Source organism: Ranitomeya imitator, chromosome 3 (assembly GCF_032444005.1).
Source record: "Ranitomeya imitator isolate aRanImi1 chromosome 3, aRanImi1.pri, whole genome shotgun sequence".
In the NCBI taxonomy this organism is placed as follows: Eukaryota; Metazoa; Chordata; class Amphibia; order Anura; family Dendrobatidae; genus Ranitomeya; species Ranitomeya imitator.
The window spans coordinates 721150779-721172452 of record NC_091284.1 but is presented as its reverse complement, the minus strand read 5'-3'; the positions used below and the strand labels follow the sequence as shown (position 1 = coordinate 721172452).

At 46.5% G+C, this 21674-nt stretch overlaps 1 protein-coding gene across 1 annotated transcript in view; it reads right to left on the bottom strand.

Annotated features, from left to right (window-relative positions):
• SMUG1 (single-strand-selective monofunctional uracil-DNA glycosylase 1) overlaps positions 1–21377 on the bottom strand; it is a 30632-nt gene extending 9255 nt beyond the window's left edge. Inside the window, exons 1-2 of the mRNA XM_069758727.1 lie at positions 21262–21377; positions 1689–1965 (exon numbers count right to left, since the gene is read on the bottom strand). Coding sequence (XP_069614828.1) covers positions 1689–1943 — 255 coding nt within the window. The 5' untranslated portion in view covers positions 1944–1965; positions 21262–21377. The remainder of the gene's footprint in view (positions 1–1688; positions 1966–21261) is intronic.
• Positions 21378–21674: the final 297 nt, after the last annotated feature.

Genomic DNA, 21674 nt, shown 5'->3' with positions numbered 1-21674 from the left:
TGTAGATACGGGGCATGATTGGAGACACGGGGCAGGATTGGATCATGGGGCAGGATGGATACGATGGAGGCTGGTGGGGCAGGATGGGGAGATCATATGGGGTAGAATGGATACTCATGAGGGCAGGATGCGAGAACATATGGCTGGAGCCAGGAATGAGATAAACGGGGCCAGGGTGGGGAATATTATTACCATAGGGGATAATTAAGGGATATTATTACTGCAGTGATGTATTTATTTTATTTTTTGAGTATACTGTTTTAAATGGGGGGGCGGTCCTGTTACTGTGCAGAGTGACACTATATCACCTTTTTTTCTTCATGTGATGTAATGTAGAAGTTGTTAAAAATTAAGTAATGTGTTCTGCAAGCGGAGCTCGAGATAACTGTGTTATTTCCTGCAGAAACGAGTCCTGGCTGGAAGGAATGATGGCGGTCTGTGCTGGATGAAAGATGAAGGACTTCACCTAGAGACGTCACTGGTGAGTCAGTGTTACCTATACACTGACACTATACACTGTATACTATATAGAGGTCCTGTGTATAATGTCACCAGTGATCTCTGTATTACCTCTACACAGACACTGCATACTAAGTACAGATCTCCTGTGAATACTGGCACTTATGGTGATAGTATTGTGGTTTTTTTTTTATTACTGATCAGTATTGTAGTATTCAGTCACTATGTGGTGGTAATATGTGGTCTGGAAATGGTGTTGTGGTATTTGTCCCTTGTATGTAGTATTATTCGGTCACTCTGTGGCCTGGTCATGGTGTGGTGGTATTAAGTCACAGGTGTGGCATGTGGGGGTGACACCATTAGGCCCAGTTTAAGTTCTACAAAACAGGAAAACCATTTTTGGTAACCTTTGTGTGTATTGAGCCGGGGGGGGGGGGGGCGCCAAACTCGGGAACAGCCCCGGGCGGCAAAAGCTCTAGCTACGCCTCTGCGTCAGCCTGAGATTTCAGTTGTGGAAATACAGGAAGGCGTTTGGGTCTGAATATGCCCCTACAGTTCTTCGCAGCAGTGTTCAGTGTTATTAAAAGGAACATTTATTTTCAGGTTTATTGTGTGACAAATATCCATAGGGATCCGTATATAAGATCCTTATCAGGATATCAGGGCAATCATATCCCATTTGGCTAGCGACTTGTAGCGCATCGTAGCCACATAATTCTTTCCCTAAGCTGAAGTATGACGCAGTTTGGCATCATCTCAAAATTATCACACAGCTTAATAAAAGAGTGGGGCAGAGAGGTGTAACCAATTATCACAGCCAGCAAGACTGTCTGACCTTTTCATATAGTGTCATTCCTCCCACTCCCAGCCAGTCTCTCCATCTGCCATTAACAGATTTCTTGCTCTTTTTTCCAGCATCAGTCTGTGTCAGGCCTGGTATTTATAGAGGTGGGGATAGAAGTGAGTAGGACAATGTTGGCGGGCCTGGTATATGGCAGGTATAGTCATAATGAAGTAAACCTTGGCAGATTTATGATGGGAAAGGAAGGGATGAACGAATCCCTAACAAGTGTCTGTATTAGAGATGAGTTAATGGCGCAAAATGCTGAAGACACCTTTAATTGAGCAATTTTATGCAGGTTAATATGGCACCAACGCAATTAAATGGAAAAAAAAAAAATCAATCCGTCCCCTTGGCACAAATTAACCTCGTTCAGTGAGGATCTTACCCCCGTCTGAGCCATGCCGAATGGTCCAGGGTTCATTCCTAAGAAAAGCACTTCCTTTCTGGATTGGCAGTATGTCCGGACGTACTTCTCGTGGGGGTCCCAGGCATACAACAAAGGGTTGTACACGTACTTCACCGGATCCTGGAAGAGCAGATGTCCCAGCTTCAAGTTCAACTCCAACTCTACCTGTAGGAAGCCATTAGCGGGATTCTCCTGGTCGGGGGACACGTCGGACGGAGGCTGAGCGACAATCATTCCGTCTTCTCCACTGCCGCAGCTATAGGACACATTATTAGTGCATTAGATTTAGGAGCCATCTATTTATTTTGTCATATTCACTGCCCAATACAATGCAGATTTGAGATTGGGGAAGCTGGGCGACAACCAATTTGGGCACAGTTATAGCTTTTGCAAAAAGTTGTCACCCAGCTTTCCCAGGCTCCTGAATAGCAATTCTGCCAAGTTCTGCAGCGACACATCCCATACTCATGCATACTCTCATCATTTCTCCACTACTGACACGTCCCGTGTATCCACAAATGCCCATGTGACGTCTTTAGACCATTAACCGTTCCCACAATACGGCTTCTCCCTCGTGGTATCGTAATGAATTCCAAGAAAGGACTCAGGTCCGGAGCTTTAACTTATCAGCAAGGTCTGAATGGGAAGATCATGTAGCTGAAAATAAACCCTCCTGGATTATCAGAAGACAATGTTGTGGCTCTGTCCTCCCTGCTTTATACTGCAGCTCTGCTTGTGTACAATCACACGCCTCATCATAAGACCTTTGAGAAGATAGTTTACGGAGAGATGATTTACTTCACAGCAAGAGCAGAAATGATGACCAAGGATAAAAAGACCATAAAAGTTATTATGGAACACGGAGTAAATAAATCTGAGTGAGGGGATCCCATCTGTGTATTCATGGTATCATACCATTAGGCATTACTGGGGATCTGTAGTTCTTCTGACAATCAGACATGGTAAAACTCTACTAACCAGTTAAAAGGGTTGTCCATTCATCTGATAAAGGTCTGCGGTCACTTTACGTATGGTGACTATGTTATCAGGTTACAAAAGTATTGAAAGAGTGTAAGCAGACGGTCGCATGGAAGAAAGTACGCAATATACATACATGCGGTCACATGCCAACTAGACCTACTCGGCTTCTCTCAAGTCACTAGGCATGACTAGTCGTAATGTGGCACAAAGTATGCAAATCGCATGCTTGCGGACATGTGACCGTCTGCACTCACTGGCAATACTGGAGAATCCCGACAGCATGCACACCACATGCGATCAGGATTTAGAAATCTGCAGTGAATGCAGACTGTTATCAGAAGACAGGACCACTTTAAGGACCACTCACTGAATATATACTGCAGGCGATCTATGTCCTTAAAATCCACCAGTCGACTATTCGGTGCCCGCTTGTCAAGAGACTGCTGGAGCCCCAGGAGAGAGGACAGAGCTGTTCTCACGACTTCTGTCTTCTCTATTGTCAGATACACATTAAAGAGGCATTCCCATCTCCAGGATCCTATCCCAATATGTTGTAGATGTAATTATAATATTAGCAAATACCTCCAATTAAAAATGTTGCATAGTTCTTCTGATTAGCTATGTCACTTTATCCATGTAGGGCATTGCAGTAGCTTAGGAATCCAGGGTTATGACAACTGACAACTGTCTATATGCGTGGTCATCATGGGCGGACATACCGCCGGTTCAACCGGTGCAGCTGCACCGTGGCCCGGAGGCTCTGGGGGGCCCCTGCAGGGCGGCCAGGGACGCTGCTACCATTAGGCGATTTGACTATCAGGCGGCAGAAGAGAGGGCGGCAGACTCTATAGTAAGTGAATTTGCGCTGCTAGTTTTTTTTTTTTTTTTTTCTAAAACTCCGGTGTCAAGTGCCCGCCCCCCCTCCTCCCTCCCTGAAGACGTAATACTCACCTTCCTCCAGCGGTGGCTGCAACTGCGTCCCAGCGCCGGCAGCGCGTCCTGTCTTCAGCGGTCACATGGTACCGCTAATTTAAGGTCATGAATATGCGCATATTCATGACCTTAATTAGCGCTATCATGTGACCACTGAAGACAGGAAGGAAGACGCTGCAGAAGAGATGCCAGGAAGGAAGTTCTGTTCTGTGCTGGGCGGTGAGAGGTAAGTATGACAGGGAAAAAGGATGTGGAGCCATGCACGCAGGGAAAAAGGATGTGGAGCCATGCACGCAGGGAAAAAGGATGTGGAGCCATGCACGCAGGGAAAAAGGATGTGGAGCCATGCACGCAGGGAAAAAGGATGTGGAGCCATGCACGCAGGGAAAAAGGATGTGGAGCCATGCACGCAGGGAAAAAGGATGTGGAGCCATGCACGCAGGGAAAAAGGATGTGGAGCCATGCACGCAGGGAAAAAGGATGTGGAGCCATGCACGCAGGGAAAAAGGATGTGGAGCCATGCACGCAGGGAAAAAGGATGTGGAGCCATGCACGCAGGGAAAAAGGATGTGGAGCCATGCACGCAGGGAAAAAGGATGTGGATCCATGCACACAGGGAAAAAGGATGTGGAGCCATGCACACAGGGGAGAAGAATGGGGGAGCCATGCACGCAGGGTGGGAGGATAGGGGAGGCATGCACGCAGGGGAGAAGGATGAGGGAGCCGTGAACGCAGGGGAGAAGAATGGGGGAGCCGTGAACGCAGGGGAGAAGAATGGGGGAGCCGTGAACGCAGGGGAGAAGGATGGGGGAGCCGTGAACACAGGGGAGAAGGATGGGGGAGCCGTGAATGCAGGGGAGAAGGATGGGGGAGCCCAGCACGCAGGGGAGAAGGATGGGGGAGCCGTGAACGCAGGGGAGAAGGATGGGGGAGCCCAGCACGCAGGGGAGAAGGATGGGGGAGCCATGCACACAGGGGAGAAGAATGGGGGAGCCATGCACGCAGGGTGGGAGGATAGGGGAGGCATGCACGCAGGGGAGAACGAATGGGGGAGCCTTGAACGCAGGGGAGAAGAATGGGGGAGCCGTGAACGCAGGGGAGAAGGATGGGGGAGCCGTGAATGCAGGGGAGAAGGATGGGGGAGCCCAGCACGCAGGGGAGAAGGATGGGGGAGCCGTGAACGCAGGGGAGAAGGATGGGGGAGCCCAGCACGCAGGGGAGAAGGATGGGGGAGCTGTGAACTCAGGGGAGAAGGATGGGGGAGCCCAGCACGCAGGGGAGAAGGATGGGGGAGCCGTGAACGCAGGGGAGAAGGATGGGGGAGCCCAGCACGCAGGGGAGAAGGATGGGGGAGCCGTGAACGCAGGGGAGAAGGATGGGGGAGCCGTGAACGCAGGGGAGAAGGATGGAGGAGCCGTGAACGCAGGGGAGAAGGAATTACGGGAGCCGTGAACGCAGGGGAGAAGGATGGGGGAGCCATGCACATAGGGTGGGAGGATGGAGTATAAATATGGAGTATAAATACTGGGCCCTATAGGGGGGACACAATGTGAGTGGACAGTGTGAAGAGGGGGCCGGTATAGAAAGGAGAGGTCAGTGTGAAGAGCATGTACCATAAGAGGGACAGTGTGGGGGTCATATTTTGTGCAGACAATATAGTGAGGGGCAATTTTTTATTCCGGAGCATTGTAATGACACTTGTATCTTTAAGGGCATCTTGTGGAGACTTTCTGCAAAAGAGCGGAAAAGATGGAAGTCTGCAGAGACGGCTGTGGCTGAGAAAACTCATCATGGGATCTGGACAAGATGAAGAAAAGAAGAACAGCTACAGAGACGACGTTATCTATAAGGTACCTGGATGTAAATGTTATTTGTGATACTAACTAATTCTCATGTTTTTATTTATGTTAGGAGCCATTTTTCCGTTCGCCTCAGGCAGCAGAGAGGCTAGGTTCACCCCTGAGGGCGGCTAATATAGAGGGCAATCTGGCCAGCCTATCCGGCCCCGAGGCTCCGGGGGCCCCCTGGCCAGATTGCCCTCATGTGCGGCAGGCATGGAGCAATCCCTGCAGCTCCGCTGCCTGCAAGAGAAAATGGCAACGGATCTGCAGGGAATGGATGCTTCCTGCTTCCTTTCTCACACAGACAGCAGCGGCTCAGCTGAATGACATCATCATTCCGCGCTGCGGCTGTGCGAGACAGGAAGCTGCCGCACACTGGCTTCTGCACACTCATGCCTGGAAGGAAGCTGCAGCTGTGCAGTACCTCAATCACCCCCTGAACAGGAGGTAAAGAACGGTCTGAATGTGACGGATTGTTTGCAGAGTAAAGAGGGGAGACAGGGGCAGCAGTCAGAGACTAGAAGCAGTGATTTACTGACTGTGACCCCCGGAGCTTTGTGTTCTCTGGTCAGTGCAGGATTTTCATCCACACACAGCAGGGACCAGAGAGTTCAGAGCTCAGGAACACAGTCACTAAATCACTGGGTCTATTCTTTGACGGGACTCCAGTCATCACTGCAGTATCAGATCCAGGCTGGGACTGACCCCTGAGCCCATCCCCCAGTGAAGACTTTTTCACATATACTGTATCTGTTGCATTAAACACACATATAAGGGTATGTTTCCACTGTCAGTAAACTCTGCGGATTGGACGCTGTGTACATCCGCAGCATCCAGTCCGCAGCTCCTGATGTTACAGCATAGTGCATGAGATTTCAAGGAATCCAATGTCCACTATGTATGCAGCGGCACCCGCAGCTTCCCTGCAGAGACGGACATGCGGCACATCTTTCTAGACTGTAGCATGTCTATTTATCTTGCGGAGACGCTCAGTCTCCACAAGATAAATATCACAGTCCAATGTATAGGATGCGGTGATTCCGCATGTGTTCAATGAACACATGCGGAAGCATCACTCGTACAAAAGCCGGCAGCGCTTTGGACCGAGCGGACATGTGCTGCATCCAAAGCGCTGCCGATTCCTGACCATGGAACCATACCCTTATACATTAATGTATACTATGTCACATATGCAGTAGACACAGGTGTTTATTATACATGGGCATATTCTACAGTGTGTGTATATATATATATATATATATATATATATATATATATTAGCTTTGTCGCCTTTAAAGAAGGGGGGGCCCAAACACATTTCCTGCACAGGGGCCCCAAGCTGTCTGTGTCCGCCCCTGGTGGTCATAACCATGGTAACATAGTGAATCAGAAGAACTATACTACATTTCTAACTGGAGCTAATATTATTACACCTACTACATATTGGGATAGGATCTTGGAGATGGGAATACTGCTTTAGTTAATGAGTGCAGGGAATAAAGGCAACTTTGCGGTCACTTGTTGGTCCAAGTGTTCAGGTGAACAATAGAGACTGTAATGGCAGATTTCCTGCTGTGCAGCCCCAGCTACAGTGGAATAGTGCTTAAAAAGTAACACAATCATTAAACCTTCTCCCTGCATAATTCATTTTACTATGCCTTTATTTAACATGTTAGAATTTTCTATTCATCCCATGTGAATATTTTTCTGCCCAATGATGACAGAAGTATTCCAGGAGTGATACCTTTATTGGCTAACCAGAAAATAATATGTTTGCAAGCTTTCAGAGCACAGAGGCGCCTTCTTCAGGCAAGATTACAAAAAAGTTTATTAACTCTTCAGTTGCTTCAATGGCTTTTTTGAAAAGTGAAAGGAAAAATAAACATTTACTTTTCTTTCACAAAAATTTTCCTTTAGACCTAATTTGTTTTACTTTCGCAAGGGTAATAGTAGAAAATGGACCATACAATTTGTTGTACAATTTCTCCTTAGCATGCCGATACCCCATATGTGGGGGAAATCTACTGTCTGGGCACACGGCAGGGCTCAGAAGGGAAGGAGCGCCATTTCACTTTTTGAATGGCATAATTAGTGGACACCATGTCTCGTTTGGAGAGCAGCCCCTGATGTGCCTAAACAGTGGAAACTCCCCACAAATGACACCATTTTGGAAACTAGATCCCTTAAGGAACTTATCTAGAGGTGTGGTGAGCACCTTGAACCCACATGTGCTTCACACAAGTTTATAACGTAGAGCTGTGAAAAAAAAAAAGAAATCACATTTTTCCCAGATAAATCTTTTTTAGCTCCAAATTTTGCATTTTCTTAAGGGTAAAAGGAGAAATTGCTCCATAAAATTTGTTGGGTAATTTCTCCTGAGTGCGCAGATAGCCAATATGTGGAGGAAAACAACTGTTTGGGTGCACGGCAGGGCTTGAAAGGGAAGGCGCGTCATTTGACTTTTTGAATGTAAAATTTACTGGAATAATCAGCGGGCGCCATGTCACGTTTGGAGATCCCCTGATGTGCCTAAACAGTGGAAACCCCCCTACAAGTTTTGGAAACTACACCCCTTTGGAAACTTATCTAGATGTGTATTGAACACCTTGAACCCCCAGGTGCTTCACAAAAGTTTATAACGTTAAGCCGTGAAAATAAAAAAAAATGAAATTTTTCCCTCAAAAATCTTTTTTTGTTCGAAATTTTGTATTTTCACAAGGGTAACAGGAGAAAATTGACCCCAAAAATTGTTTTGCAATTTCTCCTAAGTTCACCGATAGCACATATGTGGTCGAAAACTACTTTTGGAGGCATAGTGCAAGGCTCGGAAGGGAAGTAGCTCCATATTACAGTGCAGATTTTGCTGCACTGGTTTGATGGTGCCATGTTACATTGGTAGAGGCCTTGAGGTACCAGAACAGCAGAACCCCCCATAAGTGACCCCATTTTACCAATTAAACCTCTCAAGGAAGTCATCTAGGGGTGCAGTAATTACCGTATATTGACACCACAGGTGTGTCAAATAATTTTATACAATTGGGCAGTAAAGAAAAAATAATTTACATTTTTACCACCAAGATTGTGTGTTAGCCCCAAAATGTACATTTTCATACTGGGAAAACTGTAAAAATGGCATCAAAATTTGTCCCACAATCTCTACTGAATGTGGCTCATATGTGGCTGTACAGTACTTAGCCATACGGAGAGACTCGGGAGAGACCGAATGCTATTTGCCTCCTGGAGCGCAGATTTTCCTAGAATAGTTTGCGGACTCCATATACAGAGCCCCTAAGTGTTAGAAAAGCAGAAATAGCAGCACCGATTGTGTGCATTGCTGCGGAGTGTCAGCTCCCACAAAGAGCTGACACCAGCACCCGATCGCTGCGCTTATTGTGAGATAGGTGCGCTGTACCTGTACTGCTGTTTGCGGGAACACAGCTCGCACCGAGAAGTATATGTGCGGCGCATGTCGGCAAGGGGTTAATTTTTTTTTTTATATCTTTAGGGCATTTACCATTTAAGGTAAATCATTTTATATTATCAGAATTGGATGTGTCAATACCAAATATGTTTATTTTTTTATTTATTTTTGGATTGGAAAAAAGTTGCTTGATTCAAACATTGATACTTTTATTATTTTTATAAGAACATTTTTTCAGACATACATAGGGTTAAAGGATCTGCTGCTAACATCTTAGTGGCAAAAATCACAGCCCAGTGCAGTCCATGTCAGACAGTTCTGAGCTGTTCCATTTTAACTTCACAGACATATGATGTACATTTAAATCAGCCATCATCTGCTTCTAACTGCCTGCGCCTATTAACCAGTTAAATTCTGCGGTCAATCTCTGACAGTGGCATTTAACAGGTGTCAGCAGAGGGGCGCGTCATACAACATGCCCATCGGTGCATCCATGATTTGATTGTTAGGCGCCATTGGGTTGCGAGACACCCGAGCGTTTGCTGAAGATTTCTGTGTTTCTCTTGACGGTTCTCTTGTGAAAGCCAGCATGTAGCTGGTGTTCACAAGAGATTGTGATTTTTGCTATAGATAGTAGTGATAATGCACTGCTACAGTTATACTTAAAAGTTTACATACCCCGGCAGAATTTTTGCTTTCTTGGCCTTTTTTCAGAGAATATGAATGATAACACCAAACATTTTTCTCCACTCGTGGTTAGTGGTTGGATGAAGCCACTTATTGTCAAACTACTGTGTTTTCTCTTTTTAAATCATTAATGACAACCGTGAGGCAGTGACCCCTGTTATAGCTAGGAGGCGCTGTTTGTGCTCCCCAGAATGCACACAGAGGCGTATGAAGGCCATAGGTGTGAATGGCAGTCGCAGGTGTAGATGTGAATGCAATGTGAGGCAGTAACTCGTGTCACAGGTAGGGGTCGCTGTGTGTTCTCCCCAGATTGTGCATGAAGACGGATGAAGTCCATAGGTGTGCATGGGAGTCACAGATTTCCAGTCCGGGTTTTCCCATGTGGCTGGAGGTCAGTGTCAGTCTGGTGTGCAGAGTAGAGTCCTGCAGAGTGCTGGCTGAGTGCATGGAGGCACAGGCCAGCAGAGCCAACACCCAAGGCAGCTGAATAGCCTGGCATCCGCATCGTACACAGCGATGCAAGTCGTCCATGGTATTGGTCTCGGATGTGGATAGTCCTGTGCCCGAAGGTGGATGTGCTGTGCCCAAAAGAGGACTGGCGTGTGTAACGATTGCAAACAGGTGGATATGGTGCCCAGCTGCTACAGGAGGATATCCTGGGCTGTGTACGGCTGTGTGAGTAGAGAGACTTTGATACAGTGATGCAGGATACGCACGGGAACTAGTCTGAAGGGAGGGCTGGCGTGTGTAATGTCTGCAACATTTGAGGCTGTGTATGGAGACTGTAATATGGCATGCGGTCGCCCCACGGATACTGGACAAGGAGAGGTCTGGCGTGTTTAGGGACTGCAATCTAAAAGCAATATGATATGTAGTGCTATGAACTGGTGTGAATTGAACACTGATAATATACACTGAAGTTATATGACCTGAAATGATATGCACTAGTGTGTGAATTGGATTTTAATGCTGTGAGGAAACACATTAAAGAGGCTTTGTGTTGGAACTTTGTGGGTCACTGCCTCTTCACTGCGTACGATGCTACCGAGGCATTACACAACCCAAAACATCCAAATGACCCTGATAAAATGTTTACATACCCTGGTGATTTTGGCCTGATAACATGCACAGAAGTTGACATAAATGGGTTTTAATGGCTACTAAAGGTAACATCCTCACCTGTGACCCCTTTGCTTGTAATCAGTGTGTGTGCATAAAAACTGAGTGAGTTTCTGGGACCCAGACAGACTCTTGCATCTTTCATCCAGCCACTGATGTTTCTGGATTGTGAGTCATGGGGAAAGCTAAGGAATTGTCAACGGATCTGCGGGAAAAGGTAGTTGAACTGTATAAAACAGGAAAGGGATACACAAAGATATCCAAGGAATTGATAATGCCAGTCAGCAGCGTTCAAACTGTGATTAACAAATGGAAAATCAGGGGCTCTGTAAAAACAAAATCACAGTCAGGTAGACCAACAAAAATGTCGTCCACAAATGCCAGGAAAATTGTTCGGGATGCAAAGAAAAACCCACAAATAACATCAGCTGAAATACTGGACTCTCTGAAAACTAGCGGTGTTGCTGTTTGAAGATGCACAATAGGCACTTGAAGAAAAATGGGCTGGATGGTCGAGTCGCCACAAGAAAGCCATTACTGCACAAATGCCACAAAGTATCTCGCCTATAATACGCAAAACAGCACAGAGACAAGCCTCAAAACTTCTGAAACAAGGTAATTTGGAGTGATGAGATCAAAATTGAACTTTTTGGCCACAACCATAAACGTTACATTTGGAGAGATGTCAACAAGGCCTATGATGAAAGGAACACCATTCCTACTGTAAAGCACGGAGGTGGATCACTGATGTTTTGGGGATGTGTGAGCTACAAAGGCACAGGAAACTTGGTCAAAGCTGAAGGAAAGATGAATGCAGCACGTTATCAGCAAATACTGGAGGCACATTTGCAATCATCAGCCCGGAAGCTGCTCATGGGACGTACTTGGACGTTCCAACATGACAATGATCCAAAATACAAGGCCAAGTCGACCTGTCATTGGCTACCGGAGGACCAAGTGAAAGTTTTGGAGTGCCCATCTCAGTCTCCTGACCTCAATATCATTGAGCCACTCTGGGGAGATCTCAAGCGCACAGTTCATGCTAGATAGCCCTGGAAATTACAGGAACTGGAGGCTTTTTGCCTAGAAGAGTGGGCAGCGTTACCACCTAAGAAAATAAAGAACCTCATCCACAGCTACCACAAAAGACTTCAAGCTGTCATTGATGTTAGAGGGGGCAATACACGGTATTAAGAAATGGGGTATGTGAACTTTTGATCAGGGTCATTTGGATGTTTTTGGTTGTCAGTATGATTTAAAAAACACAGTAGTTTGACAATTAATGGCTTCACCCAACCAGTATCCATGAGTAGAGAAAGGCCGGCGTCACACTTGCGAGTTTTACGGACGTAAGAGCGCAGAAACTACGTTCGTAAAACTCGCAAAAAATACGGCACAATTATTCTCTATGCCCCTGCTCCTATCTGCCGTATTAAACTGATCCGTATTATACGGCTTTCTACGGCCATAGAAAATCGCAGCATGCTGCGTTTGTCACCGTATTGCGCAAATAAAACGTCAATGAAAGTCTATGGAAGCCCCAAAAATACGGATTCCACACGGACCAGCAGTGTGACTTGCGAGGAATACGCAGCGGTGTTAGAGAGAAAAGCCGGTAATTCAATTACCGGCTTTTGCTTTCTCCTTCCTAAACCCGACATGATATGAGACCTGGTTTACATACAGTAAACCATCTCATATCACCATTTTTTTTGTATATTCCACACTACTAATGTTAGTAGTGTGTATATGCAAAATTTGGCAGTTCTAGCTAGTAAAATAAGGGGTTAAATGGCGGAAAAAATTGGCGTGGGCTCCCGCACAATTTTCTCCGCCAGAGTAGTAAAGCCAGTGACTGAGGGCAGATATTAATAGCCTGGAGAGGGTCCATGGTTATTGGCCCCCACCTGGCTAAAAACACCTGCCCCCAGCCACCCCAGAAAAGGCACATCTGGAAGATGCGCCTATTCTGGCACTTGGCCACTCTCTTCCCATTCCCGTGTAGCGGTGGGATATGGGGTAATGAAGGGTTAATGCCACCTTGCTATTGTAAGGTGACATTAAGCCAAATTAATAATGGAGAGGCGTCAATTGACACCTATCCATTATTAATCCAATACAAGTAAAGGGTTAAATAAAAAAACACACACACATTATTAAAAATTAATTTATTGAAAAAATCACAAAGGCTGTTGTATTAATTTATTCTACTCTCAATCCACTCACTGAAGACCCTCGATCTGTAAATTAAAAAAAAATAATAAACCAACAATATACATACCTTCCGAGGATCTGTAAGGTCCAACGATGTAGATCCATCTGAAGGGGTTAAAATATTTTGCAGACACGAGCTCCGCTAATGCAGGATGCTCATTTCTGCAAAACCCCGGCGAATGAGGTGAGGCGCCCTCTGCTGGCTGTTCCTAGATCGTGGGAACTTTCCTTGAAAGCTCCCTTGCTCGAGTTCATATGAGGACAGCCAGCAGAGGATAGGTGTCATAATTGACGCCTCTCCATTATTAATTAGGCTTAATGTCACCTTACAATAGCAAGGTGGCATTAACCCTTCATTACCCCATATCCCACCTCTACACGGGAATGGGAAGAGAGTGGACAAGTGCCAGAATAGGCGCATCTTCCAGATGTGCCTTTTCTGGGGTGGCTGGGGGCAGATGTTTTTAGCCAGGGGGGGGGCCAATAACCATGGACCCTCTCCAGGCTATTAATATCTGCCCTCAGTCACTGGCTTTACTACTCTGGCGGAGAAAATTGCGCGGGAGCCCACGCCAATTTTTTCCACCATTTAACCCTTTAATTTACTAGCTAGAACGGCCAAATTTTGCATATACACACTACTGACATTAGTAGTGTGGAATATGCAAAAAAAATGGTGACATGAGATGGTTTACTGTATGTAAACCAGGTCTCATATCATGTCGGGTTTAGGAAGGAGAAAGCAAAAGCCGGTAATTGAATTACCGGCTTTCTGCTATCTCGCGCTGTATGAAGCAATAATATATATACATATATGTGTCTACTGACATATATATATATAGAGAGAGAGAGAGAAAGTATATATGTTTTGTTTTTTTAACACATGGATCCCTTGTATAGCGGTATGTCGGTTTTGCAAGCCTGCGCTAAAAACACGCATTACGGCTGCCATACGGATTACATACGGAGGATGCCATGCGCAAAAAACGGTGACACACCCTGCCTACGGAGGAGCTACGGACCACTATTTTCGGGACTTTTCAGCGTATTACGGCCGTAATATACGGACCGTATTTTCATACGCTGTGTGTGACGCCGGCCAAAAAGGTTTGGTGTTAACAATCATATTCTCTGAAAAAGGCCAAGAAAGCAAAAATTCTCCCGAGGTTTGTAAACGTTTGTGCACAACTGTATGTATCGTGCAAGCAATCAGATGATTGCAGCTTCAAGTTCCCTAAGGGGACTAACAAGTACAGTTAAAAGTGAAAAAAAAGTTTTAAAAATATGAAAAAAATACAAAAGTTCAAATCACTCCCCTTTTGCCCCATTACAAATGAAACAAAGAAAATAAAAAAATAGACATACTTGGCATTTTTGTGTTTGTAAAAGTTTAATCTATCAAAATATAAAATAAATTAATCTGATTGGTAAACAGTGTAACAAGAAAAAAATAAAAATGACAACATTACCTTTTTTTGCTGCCGCAACATTTCAGTAACTACAATAACAGGTGATCAAAACATCAAATACACCCCAAAATGGTAACAGTAAAAACGTCAGCTCAGGGAACAAAAAAAAATCTAGCATACTGCTGCAGATACTGAAAATTAAAAAAGTTACTGGTCTTGGAAAATGTAAAAACAAGCGAAAAATTTTTCACAAATTTCCAATTTTTTTCCGACCACTTGAATAAAATATAAACTATACAGGTCCTTCTCAAAAAATTAGCATATAGTGTTAAATTTCATTATTTACCATAATGTAATGATTACAATTAAACTTTCATATATTATAGATTCATTATCCACCAACTGAAATTTGTCAGGTCTTTTATTGTTTTAATACTGATGATTTTGGGATACAACTCCTGATAACCCAAAAAACCTGTCTCAATAAATTAGCATATCAAGAAAAGGTTCTCTAAACGACCTATTACCCTAATCTTCTGAATCAACTAATTAACTCTAAACACATGCAAAAGATACCTGAGGCTTTTATAAACTCCCTGCCTGGTTCATTACTGAAAACCCCCATCATGGGTAAGACTAGCGACCTGACAGATGTCAAGAAGGCCATCATTGACACCCTCAAGCAAGAGGGTAAGACCCAGAAAGAAATTTCTCAACAAATAGGCTGTTCCCAGAGTGCTGTATCAAGGCACCTCAATGGTAAGTCTGTTGGAAGGAAACAATGTGGCAGAAAACGCTGTACAACGAGAAGAGGAGACCGGACCCTGAGGAAGATTGTGGAGAAGGACCGATTCCAGACCTTGGGGAACCTGAGGAAGCAGTGGACTGAGTCTGGTGTGGAAACATCCAGAGCCACCGTGCACAGGCGTGTGCAGGAAATGGGCTACAGATGCCGCATTCCCCAGGTAAAGCCACTTTTGAACCATAAACAGCGGCAGAGGCGCCTGACCTGGGCTACAGAGAAGCAGCACTGGACTGTTGCTAAGTGGTCCCAAGTACTTTTATCTGATGAAAGCAAATTTTGCATGTCATTCGGAAATCAAGGTGCCAGAGTCTGGAGGAAGACTGGGGAGAAGGAAATGCCAAAATGCCTGAAGTCCAGTGTCAAGTACCCACAGTCAGTGATGGTGTGGGGTGCCATGTCAGCTGCTGGTGTTGGTCCACTGTGTTTCATCAAGGGCAGGGTCAATGCAGCTAGCTATCAGGAGATTTTGGAGCACTTCATGCTTCCATCGGCTGAAATGCTTTATGGAGATGAAGATTTCATTTTTCAGCACGACCTGGCACCTGCTCACAGTGCCAAAACCACTGGTAAATGGTTTACTGACCATGGTATTACTGTGCTCAATTGGCCTGCCAACTCTCCTGACCTGAACCCCATAGAGAATCTGTGGGATATTGTGAAGAGAAAGTTGAGAGACGCAAGACCCAACACTCTGGATGAGCTTAAGGCCGCTATTGAAGCATCCTGGGCCTCCATAACATCTCAGCAGTGTCACAGGCTGATTGCCTCCATGCCACGCCGCATTGAAGCAGTCATTTCTGCCAAAGGATTCCCGACCAAGTATTGAGTGCATAACTGAACATTATTATTTGTTGGTTTTTTTGTTTGTTATTAAAAAACACTTTTATGTGATTGGATGGGTGAAATATGCTAATTTATTGAGACAGGTTTTTTGGGTTATCAGGAGTTGTATGCCAAAATCATCAGTATTAAAACAATAAAAGACCTGACAAATTTCAGTTGGTGGATAATGAATCTATAATATATGAAAGTTTAATTGTAATCATTACATTATGGTAAATAATGAAATTTAACACTATATGCTAATTTTTTGAGAAGGACCTGTATGTGTTTGGTATCTGCGTAATCGTATTGACCTGGAGAATCACATTGCCAGGTCAGTTCTATAGTGAACATGGCAAATAAAAAAAATGACAAAAACAATTGTAGAATTGCATTTTTTCCCCACTTTCCAGTACATTAATTGTGTCATTGAAGAGAACAACTTGTCCCGCAAAAAACAAGACCTTACATGGCTATGGGGAAAGAAAAATAAAAAAAAGTTATGGCTGTTGGATGAAGGGTGTAAAGCGTGAAAATGAAAATATGGAAAATAGATGCGGCACGAATGGGTTAATGTTAGGTCTGATCAGCAAATATCCCACATATATAACATAATATTAATGTCTAACATTTGGTAACCCCTTTGACTGAACAGCTCGAGGTGGGCAGCACCGATTGTCCTGGGACATTAGTTGTTGTTTTTTTAATTTGATATTTCTGCCCCCAGGTGCTGAGATGGCTTTATGGTAATGTATGTGCTGCTCTTTATGGCACATTAACCATTCACATGCCTGTACATATCACCCTCACCATTTAGGCTATGTGCACACGTTGTAGATTTAGGTGCAGAATTTTCTGCACAAAATCTGCATCTCCTGGCAGAAAAAGCAGGTGCAGATCTGATCCAGTTTTTTATGCGGGGTTTGCGTGTTTTTGTTGCGGATTTCATGCGTTTTTTACCCCTGTGGATTTCTATAATGGAAGGGTGCAGAAATGCTGCAGACCCGCACAAAAGAAGTGACATGCTCCTTCTTTCACTCCGCTGCATTTTCCATGTGGAATTTTCCGCACCATTAGCACAGCGGTTTTTTTTAAATTGATTTACATTGTACTGTAAATCAGTTTGCGGATCTGCGTTTCTGCACAGAAAAAAACCCCTGCGGATCCGAAGGAAATCCGCATCGTGTGCACACAGCCTTAGGCTTCTTTCACACTAGCGTCGGGCTCGGCCCTTCGCAGTGCGTCGGGCCGAGGTTACCGACGCTAGCGTTGTAAGCGCCGCACAACGGGTGCAGCGGATGCAGATTTTCATCGCATCTGCTGCCCCATTGTGAGGTGCGGGGAGGTGGGGGAGGAGTTCCGGCCGCGCATGCGCGGTCGGAAAAAGCGGTCCGTCGGCAGCAAAAAACGTTACATGTAGCATTTTTTGCTCCCGACGGTCCGCCAAAGCACGACGCATCCGTCGCACGACGGATGCGACGTGTGGCAATCCGTCGCAATGCGTCGTCAATACAAGTCTATGGGGAAAAAACGCATCCTGCAAGCACTTTTGCAGGATGCGTTTTTTCTGCAAAACGACGCATTGTGATGGATTGCAGTTAACGCTAGTGTGAAAGTAGCCTTAGGCCACACAGTGACACGGCATGTCATTATTTCCTATGGTGTCTGTCGCCAATGTTTCCATATGTGTTGGATTTTCTGTCTCTGGTTCCAGGTTCCACAAGACTCATTCTCCATAGACTTCAATGCCAGTCACATGTGACAGCGATTTACCCGCAATTTGGTCTCTTTTTATCACGGCCCTAGGGCCGGTTTCACACGTCAGTGGCTCCGGTACGTGAGGTGACAGTTTCCTCACGTACCGGAGACACTGACACACGTAGACACATTAAAATCAATGCATCTGTGCAGATGTCATTGATTTTTTGCGGACCGCGTCTCCGTGTGCCAAACACGGAGACATGTCAGTGTTCGTGGGAGCGCACGGATTACACAAACCCATTAAAGTCAATGGGTCCGTGTAAAACACGTACCGCACACGGACGTTGTCCGTGTGCAGTCCGTGTGCTGTGCAGGAGACAGTGCTACAGTAAGCGCTGTCCCCCCAACTGGTGCTGAAGCCCCATTCATATATTCCCTGCAGCAGCGTTTGCTGTAGAGAAGATATGAATAAGTGTGTTTAAAATAAAGCTCCAAGAGGCGCTGTGCTGGCACTGCTGGCACACACAGGGCTCCTTCCTTCCTAAGGCCGGGGTCACACTAGACCGTAATACGGACGAGTGCAATGCGATAAAAAAATCGCATAGCACTCGTCCCAATGTTAATCTATGGGGCAGCTCCCATCATCCGATATTTTCTCGGCCGTATTCAGGATCCGAGTGAAATCGCAGCATGCTGCGATTGTCAGCGTTTCGCGGCCGAGAATCGCCAATGAAAGTCTATGGAAGCCCCAAAAATACGGATCACACACGGACCAGCAGTGTGACTTGCGAGGAATACGCAGCGCTGTTAGAGAGAAAAGCCGGCAATTCAGTGCGGTGTACAGTAAAATCACACTGACAGCTTAGAATAGAATAGGTCGAATAAATGTCTACACATAGAATAGGTATATATATATATATATATATATATATATATATATATATATATATATATATATACTAGCTATTGAACCCGTTCTACGCCCGGGTGGCGAGCATTTATATTGGTATATGGTCTCCATCCTGGTATGTGCTGCTCCATCCTGCGCCCCCATCCTGTCATGTGCTGCTCCCATCCTGCGCCCCCGTTCTGTCATGTGCTGCTCCCATCCTGCGTCCCCGTTCTGTCATGTGCTGCTCCCATCCTGCGCCTCCATTCTGTCATTTGCTGCTCCCATCCTGTCATTTGCTGCTGCCATCCTGCGCCCGTTATGTCATGTGCTGCTGCCATCCTGCGCCCGTTCTGTCATGTGCTGCTGCCATCCTGCGCCCGTTCTGTCATGTGCTGCTGCCATCCTGCGCCCGTTCTGTCATGTGCTGCTGCCATCCTGCGCCCGTTCTGTCATGTGCTGCTGCCATCCTGCGCCCGTTCTGTCATGTGCTGCTCCCATCCTGCGCCCGTTCTGTCATGTGCTGCTGCCATCCTGCGCCCGTTCTGTCATGTGCTGCTGCCATCCTGCGCCCGTTCTGTCATGTGCTGCTGCCATCCTTCGCCCGTTCTGTCATGTGCTGCTGCCATCCTTCGCCCGTTCTGTCATGTGCTGCTGCCATCCTGCGCCCGTTCTGTCATGTGCTGCTGCCATCCTGCGCCCGTTCTGTCATGTGCTGCGGCCATCCTGCGCCCGTTCTGACATGTGCTGCTGCCATCCTGCGCCCGTTCTGACATGTGCTGCTGCCATCCTGCGCCCGTTCTGTCATGTGCTGCGGCCATCCTGCGCCCGTTCTGTCATGTGCTGCTGCCATCCTGCGCCCGTTCTGTCATGTGCTGCTGCCATCCTGCGCCCGTTCTGTCATGTGCTGCTGCCATCCTGCGCCCGTTCTGTCATGTGCTGCGGCCATCCTGCGCCCGTTCTGTCATGTGCTGCTGCCATCCTGCGCCCGTTCTGTCATGTGCTGCTGCCATCCTGCGCCCGTTCTGTCATGTGCTGCTGCCATCCTGCGCCCGTTCTGTCATGTGCTGCTGCCATCCTGCGCCACCATTGTATTATATGCCCCCCGCTCCAGTGTGTATGCCCCCGAATGCTGCTGCCATATAAAAAAAAAAAAAAAAAATACCATACTCACCTATCGTCCGGCTCCACTGCAGGTATGTCTTCAAGAAAATGGCGCCGGAAAGCGGGGACTGCGCAGGCGCCGATTCCGGCAGCAGGAATCGGCGCCTGCGCAGTCAGCGCTTTCCGGCGCCATTTTCTTGAAGACACACCTGCAGTGGAGCCGGAGTGTGTCTTCAAGAAAATGGCGGCGGAAAGCGCGGACTGCGCAGGCGCCGATTCCGGCAGCAGGAATCGGCGCCTGCGCAGTCCGCGCCCTCCGGAGCCGGGAGCAGAGGAGCCGGGAGACGGAGCCGCAAGCAGCGCTGGAACCGGGAAAGGTGAGTATACTTACCCTCCCTCCTGGCGGTCCCTGACTCTCCGGTGGAGATGGCGGTATGCGTTCAGTGCTTACGCATACCGCGATCTCCCGGGAGCGTCGCTCTGTGAGGCCCAGACTGCGCCGGCGCTTGCGCAGTCTATAGAGGCTTCGGACAGAGTGACGCTCCCAGCGTTATATTATAGATATGTCAGTGAGACACATATATGTATATATATTAATATTTCTTCCAGCGCTAGACAGCTTTAAAGCCGGTAATTCAATTACCGGCTTTCTGCTATATCGCGCTGGATGAAATATTAATATATATATATATATGTGTCTACTGACATATATATATATATATATAGACAGTATATATGTTTGTTTTTTTTGACACATGGATCCCTTGTATAGCCGTATGTTGGTTTTGCAAGCCTGCGATAAAAACACGCAGTACGGATGCCATACGGATGTCACACGGATCATTTGATGCGAGAAAATCGCATCCTCGCACTGCACTCGGATCACTGTTTTCTAAAAATTTTTGCGATTCTCCTCCGTCAAAAACGGACCGTTTTTTTTATACGTTGTGTGTCCCCGGCCTAAAGAGGTTCCTCAGCAGCTGCAGCGCGCCCCGTACACTTCTGCAGAACAGATCACACATCTTAGATCCTTTACATAAAGCATAAGAAATAGAATTGTAAGAAGGAAATTTCCTTTAGCCTTCCCAAAGAAGTTCTGCAGCAGCTGAAACGACCTTGGAGGTCAGAGATCTGTGTGTTCAGCAGCCTGGCAGACTTCCATGGGAACACACCTCCTTCACACCTGTGTGGCAGGCTGCAGAAGGGGTTAATCGCCCGCTAGATAGTGAGACGTGTGAATCACGCTTTTGTAGTTAATTCTAAAAAAAAATCATATGAGCTAAAATATCATTAATATTTAGGGTAAAGTGTGTTAAAAAACAAACAAACAAAAAACACAGGGTTGTGGTCTCAGGAGAGGACGGGCCTCTCGTCACGTGACTTCGCCGCCTCTTTCTCCTTCTACATCCGGTTAACCCAAACATCTCCACCGCCTCCCATAATGCACCGCGGCTAAACACTGGAAAGCAGCCGCCGCAGCGCGCAGACAATCGTGCCGCACTCAGACCGGTCACTAGTGCAGTGCGCGGCACCGAGCACAGGGCAGGAGCGGACATCGCACAGCCGCTCCGTACACATCTGCGCCCTCAGTGCGCGCACACCGCGCGGCCTGCACCGGAGATTTACCTGAGGAAGTAGCGCGAATCCTATTGGGATAAAGGACCTGTGATGATGTCATACCACGTGACCAGTGACATTTAGAGGGAGGGGACAAGCGCGGGGCGGAGCTTTTCTGCAATGTGTCATCTTGGGAAGCAGCGGTTATTGGTGTGCGGGGAATTCACCTCACTGGGCGAGAAGAGCTCCTGTATGGAAGCTGCGTGCTATCCCGCGTGTATGCAGCAGAGCCATGTGCAACATATGTGCAGCAGAGCTGTGTGTGTTATTCCACCTGAATGCAGCAAAGCCATGGACGGCATACATGCAGCAGAGCTATGTACAACATATATAGCACAGACCAAAAGTTTGGACACACCTTCTCATTTAAAGATTGTTCTGTATTTTCATGACTATGAAAATTGTACATTCACACTGAAGGC